A 6245-nucleotide genomic window follows, 5' to 3' on the forward strand; every position below is an offset into this window, starting at 1 on the left:
TGTCTTGTATGCATGCCAGCCCAGCCTCTGGCTTCTTTACTTTTCATTCCGTCCAGGAAGAGCACATAGCAACTGCTGAAACTTCCTTAGCCTGACAAAGGGTTTTTGAACCCAAAAGCTTGCTTAATAATTGTTTTCCAACTATTTAAGTTGGTCTAATAAAAGATATCAGATTCACCCAAAGAACCTTGTCTGCCTACATCCTTAGACCAACATGGCTACAACCTACACCCCTGTAACAGCTATCAGAGTTACTTCACTAGTTAGAGGTCTGTCTTATGGTGCTGATGGTTTTGGTCTCCATCCCTACTGTGGGAGATGGGTGACATTACAACAATATAGCTTTATGCAGTGCATTATCACATGAAATTTTAAATGGCACAAAGATCAAAATCTAATCCACAAGACCTTCACCCTCCCAGAAGAAGCCAAGTTGAAAGGAGTTTTTGTTGAGTGAACAACACTAAGATGGATTGCAATGAGTTCCCAAAAGTTAAAACATGTGCCAATAACCCCCACTTTTAAGCACAGTTTTGATCGGCACTCCTCCCTCATAAGCTTCTCCAATGTTTTTAAAAGGTATAATTAGTGTTCTTCTCAGTGTCTTGCCATATAAATTTCCAATGCTGGTAGAATGGCTTTATCAATGGACATATGTCTACCACGGTCAAGTGAAGGAATAAAATTCAACAGGAGCTGCTTTCCTGTGTTGTACATAGTTCATCCAGTGTCCCTGAGATACAAGTGTGGCATAGATTCTTCTCATGTTTTGGCCAATAGCTCTGATTAAGTGTTCCAGATCATTTTAAAAAAATCTGCAAGTAAAAGAGTCTATTTACAAATCCTTTGCAAAATCGGCAGAACCATTTTATAGAAAAACTTACACTTTATCAAAAGTTGGTAAATATGTTTTTAACCGCAAAATATCAGATACAGGTTGTTTTCTGTCTTGATGGAAGCTGAGGCCAGTAAGAAGTTCCACATCTCTGATCTGAGCTGTATGAAACTTCATTCTCTCTTCGGCCCACAAAGATGCAGATTTACCATTCTGTTGGGGAAGGAAAACAAAGAAAAAAATTAGACATTTTCTGACCAGTGATTCTGTTGTTCCAGGATAAAACCACATTATATGGTAACAGAAGGCTGTATGGTAGAGGCATATAGCAGTGATCTGTGACAGCCTCATCAGCAATTTGAAAAAACAGAGGATATTAAGCATCATTATGGCCATAATCGTCCAGGAAATATGCATAAAGCAAGGGTTTTGGGGCGATGGCCTGAAATCTTTTATTGAACCAACTGTATCTCTACCAATCATACAGTTAGTCTAATAACAAAATCACCCAAAAAATTCTTGCTGAACTATTTACCAGTTTAGCTAAATGTATCACCTGGTATTGCTTTCCTTGGATACATGAGGATGATTTTAATGGAAGACTGGGATGAGCACAGGAGCAAGTCCATTATTTATCAGCTGTGTCTCTGTAACACATGCTACATGCTACACTTAAGATGTGATTAACTGGTTGTAATCCATTAAGTTGTAACCTAGTCACACATTAAAAGTAATTAATGGTGTCATAAAAGAAGGAATAAGCCACAAAGTTTTTATTTCACAAAAAATGTGTGATGACTTTGAGGCTGGTTCCTATCATGCCATTAATTGAATGTGTGGCCAGATGTGCCCTCCTGGCTAGGAATCCCCATTAGATGGGGTTCTCAGCTGATGGGGCTCGCAGCCACAGATGCACACCATGCACATGCAAGCACCCAGCTGCAGGAGTCCATAGTGCACCCCAGAAGCTGTGAGCCCGTCAGCTGCAGGCTCCCAGCCCCAGAATTTGCTACTTTTTAGTGCAGGGGGAGCACTAACAATAAGGTATGATGGGATCTGATGTTTGATCCTACCATCACATCTCCTACCATGCACATTCATACATTGCACATCAGATCCTATCGCGCATTTACCTGCACATCTGGCAGGAGCAAGTGGTAACACCACAAAAAGATACATTTGAGTAACTCTTTGTTATGAAAGGAAGGAGATCTACATATTGCATGCTTTGTCCTGGGGTGTTGACTATAAACAGGCAGAAAAATTGGGCAGTAATAAGTGTTCCTTGTTATGTGTTGTGTCTATGCATTCCATTCATAGGTAGTCACATGTCCCAGCACCAAAGTGTGCCCTCTTGAATTGGCCAATTGGCCAGATAGGAATGAATTCAAATGTTTTGTTTCTAAAGTGATGATACAACTACTGCCATGTACTTCACGAATACCCTTGTGGAAGATGAAAGTACAAAAAATAGGATTCTGTATTGGTATTGAGCCCACCATGAACCTATGCTATTTTTTGTGAGCAGGATGAATCAAGATGTGCAAACAGACATCATGCAGGCTGGAACTTCAAATGAATCAGTGCGTGTGAAAAGGGAATTATGGCTGCTATACCACCATTCTCAATTTTTGCTTCCAAATGAATATTTTGAGCTACTCGTCGTGTACGCTGGGCTAAACAGAAATTACTCACTGCACAGCTTTCACTGTTGTCTTCTCTATGAGGTATGATGAAGGATAAGGCATCTAGAGCCCCCTCACACTCCAGAGGTGTCTGTGAAATATTTTTACAACTTGTCAGCACAATGTAGTAGTGAGTTGGAATCAGAACTTCTGAATTTCCTGGTTGCCTGAAATGCAATCAGGTGGTTGTTTTACACATAAATTATAGTTGTGCAAAGGATAAAAGACACCAGCAAATGGTATGCTTTAGCAAGCATATTCTTCTAGCTTATCCAACCACTTAGCACAGAGAAACCTCGAGAAGCGTATTTTGATGGACATTCAAGACCGCTATCTTAAAAGCAAAGCATGACTTACTGGATAACAAGAAGTGGAAAAGCCTAGATTTATTACAAAAATATGGAAAGATTTTTGGTAGAGTTCAGATGGACTTCATGGGCCCCATTGTCAATCTGATAGCTTGAACCATTTCTGTCAAGAAGGCAGCATACTTTAACAGAAAAGCCTAGTAGTAAAGCATTATTAGTTATTCTGAATGAAGAAACAATCAAGATACCAAGAATGCTATGCGGTTTCTACTGCTCTGCCTTCTCCAGTTCTGGAGGTAACATCATGAACTCCTGTTCATCCAGCTACAACAGCTCTCCTTTGTACTTCACTTTCAGGTAGAATGACTCCATATACGTAGGTTTATTTTTTAAATTTTATTTTCTGTTTTCTTTACACATTAGCTTTACAGTCATTTATGTGTTTGGAGCCATCTGACTACCTACCAATCTGCTTGATGTATTCTGCCAGGAGCCCACCTTTGGAATATTTTTCTTTAGTAAGCACTACATAGTTACTTTGAAATCATCAGAAGCACAGTATCATACACAAGTATGGCTGGAAAGCACTTCATTAGGTCATCTAGTCCATGAATGGCGCATGCCCCTGGCAGCTGGGGGTGCATGGCTGCACTGGCAGCAGCAGGAGCATGGTGGCAGTGGTTAGAGCATGGTGGCAGCAGCAGGAGCTCAGTGGCACTGAACTGGGAGCTCCCACATACGCTGCTGACACTGTCAGTGGGGGATGGGGCAAACACCTACCAGGAGCCAGTGACCATGTGCAGGCACCTCCAGCAGAGTCAACAGTGGCCAGCAGTGATCGTGGACTGCCTGCAGATGCTGCCGCTGGTGCTGGCGTTGAGGTGGCAAGCAGCAACTGCCTGTTGCAGGGGGTGCATCACCACACTCAGGGGTTGTACGTGCACCCATGTACACCCCCTACGCATCACCTTTGATCTGATCCAGTCCCCTGCTCAGGGTAGGATCATGCTTAACTAAACTATCCCGAACAAGTGTCCCTAACCTGCTCTTGAAAATTTCTAGAGATAGAGATTCCACAACCTCCCTAGCTTGTTTCAATGCTTGACCACCTTCATAGTCAGAACATTCTTCATAATCTCCAACCTAATTTCCTCTGCTGAAGCTCAAGGTCATTACTCCTAGTCCTGTCTCCTAAAATCACAGAGAAAAGGTCATCTCCATCCTCTTTATGAACTCCCTTCACACATTTGAAGACCATTGTCTTTAGTCATCATTTCCCCAGGCTGAATAACCTTGGTTCTTTTAGCCTTTCCTCATAGCTCATGCTTCTAAGGCCTCTAATCATTTTTGTCACTCTCTGCTGGGACTCTTTTCAATATATTCACTTTCCTGAAATCAAGGGCCCAAAACTGGACACAGTACAGTAGGTGGCAAATACAGAGGAAAAATCACTTCCCTTTGATTAACACTCTTGTTGATATAACTCAGTATGATGTTGGCATTTTTTTTCCAACAAAAGCACACTGTTGGCTCATATTCAGCTAATAGTCACCTATAAATTCCAGGTTCTTCTCTGCAATACCACAGCCTAGCCAGTCATTCCCCAGTCTGTATTTGTCCATGCAAGCATTCCATCCCAAGTGCAGGACTTTGCACTCATCCTTGTTGAATTTCATCTGATTGATTTTGGACCATTTTTCTAGTCTCTCCAGGTCTGTCTGCATCTTATCCCTACCCTACAGACAGTATCTGCAACTCTACCTAACTTGGTGTCATATGAAAATTTACTAAGCCTGTGCTCAATACCATCATCCAAATCATGAAATGAAGATGTTAAATAACACCAAACCAGACCCATGACAGACTCCTGGGGAACCCCATTTGATACCTCCTCCCAGCTAGACATTGAGCCATTGATAAACTCTGGTTGAGCATGATGATCCAACTAGTTATGTATCCACCTTACACTACTTTTACCTAGACTGGATTTCCTTAGCTTGCTAATGAAAGTGTTGTGGGAAATAATGTCAACAGTTTCACTAAAGTCACGTTATATTACATCCATTGCTCTTCCCTTATCCACAGAGCCTGTCACTCTACCATAGAAGGAAATCAGGTTGGTCAGGCATGACTTGTTCTTGGTGAATCTATGCTAGGTTTTCCTGATCAACTTGTTCTCCTCTAGGTGCTTCACAATAGAGTCTTTGAGGACTTGCTTTATGACCTTTCCAGGTATCAAGATTGGGCTGACTACTCTGTAATTCCCTGGATCCTCCTTCTTTTCCTTCTTAGAGATGATCACTATGGTTGACCCTTTACAACTATCCAGGACCTCATCCAACCTCCATATGTTCTCAAAGAGGATAGCCAATGGTTCTCAAATGACCTCAGCTAATTTCTTCAGTACTCTAGGATGAACCCCATCTGGCCATGCCAACCTGAAATATCTAGCTTCTCTAGGTAATTTTTTACCTATTCAGCTATTACTTTAGGCTGTTTGTCTCTTTCCCCATCTTTTCTGCCCAGTGCTTGTCATCTGGCACCTGAACTTATCTGTGATAAATACTTCAGGCTTCTCTGCATCCTCTGTAACAAGCCTGCATTCTTTATTCTATAAGGGACCTATGGCTTCTTTGGTCTTCTGTCATTTTTAAAATACCTCTAGAATCCTTATAATTGACTTTTATGTTCCTTCCCAGTTGCATTTCAGATCATACCTTGGCCTCTCTAATTTCCTCCCTGCACAGTAATACCTTCATAATTAGAAAAGGAAAGGGAAGATGCATTATTAAAAGAGAAAAGTCTCACCTTTTCACTTTTTCTGGGACATCATAGATCCCATTGTAATCATAATCAAACACAGGGCCACTGATTACATTGACACCATTTCTTGCCACAACATATTTTGGTAGCAGGACTTCATAGAAATAATTCCACAACACTGCAATACAATATGGAAGAAGACAATGTTACCCAAGGAAAATTTATTAAAATAATTGCATTTTGTATTTAACAGAAAAGAGACAAGTATGATGAGTTAGAGCAGGGAGAGGACTATTTATTGTTATACAAGTTTCCTTGTGCCTTTGAAATATTGCTATTGGAGCTGAAAATGGTGTATCTGATATTCCTTATAATGAGGAATATAACTGTAAGAGGCTGAGGAGGATCTGCTTACAAGAGTTGGGACACAGTTTTATACGCAGTCCTATTTTTCAGACACGTAGTCAGTAGGCATGTCTACACATGAATTTACACGTGTCTAAACATAATGCACCTTAGCCTAAGGTGCAGTAAGGCAATTTAGGTGTGCATCTACATGTGCATGCCTTAAGGCCCCTTAATGCATTTGCAGCCTGCTCTGGGCAGCACCATGGACAGCCTCCCCTCTCCCGTCCCCCTCTCCCGCCCCCCCCC

The 6245-nt window shown here is 41.4% G+C and overlaps 1 protein-coding gene across 1 annotated transcript in view; it reads right to left on the reverse strand.

The window, feature by feature from the left end:
• Positions 1 to 242: 242 nt before the first annotated feature.
• The window catches only part of ENPP1 (ectonucleotide pyrophosphatase/phosphodiesterase 1), a 93890-nt gene continuing 87887 nt past the window's right edge, over positions 243 to 6245 (reverse strand). Inside the window, exons 23-25 of the mRNA XM_019520265.1 lie at positions 5637 to 5769; positions 2531 to 2687; positions 243 to 1048 (exon numbers count right to left, since the gene is read on the reverse strand). Coding sequence (XP_019375810.1) covers positions 881 to 1048; positions 2531 to 2687; positions 5637 to 5769 — 458 coding nt within the window. The 3' untranslated portion in view covers positions 243 to 880. The remainder of the gene's footprint in view (positions 1049 to 2530; positions 2688 to 5636; positions 5770 to 6245) is intronic.

Source organism: Gavialis gangeticus, unplaced genomic scaffold (assembly GCF_001723915.1).
Source record: "Gavialis gangeticus isolate Ggan-Ray unplaced genomic scaffold, GavGan_comp1, whole genome shotgun sequence".
In the NCBI taxonomy this organism is placed as follows: Eukaryota; Metazoa; Chordata; order Crocodylia; family Gavialidae; genus Gavialis; species Gavialis gangeticus.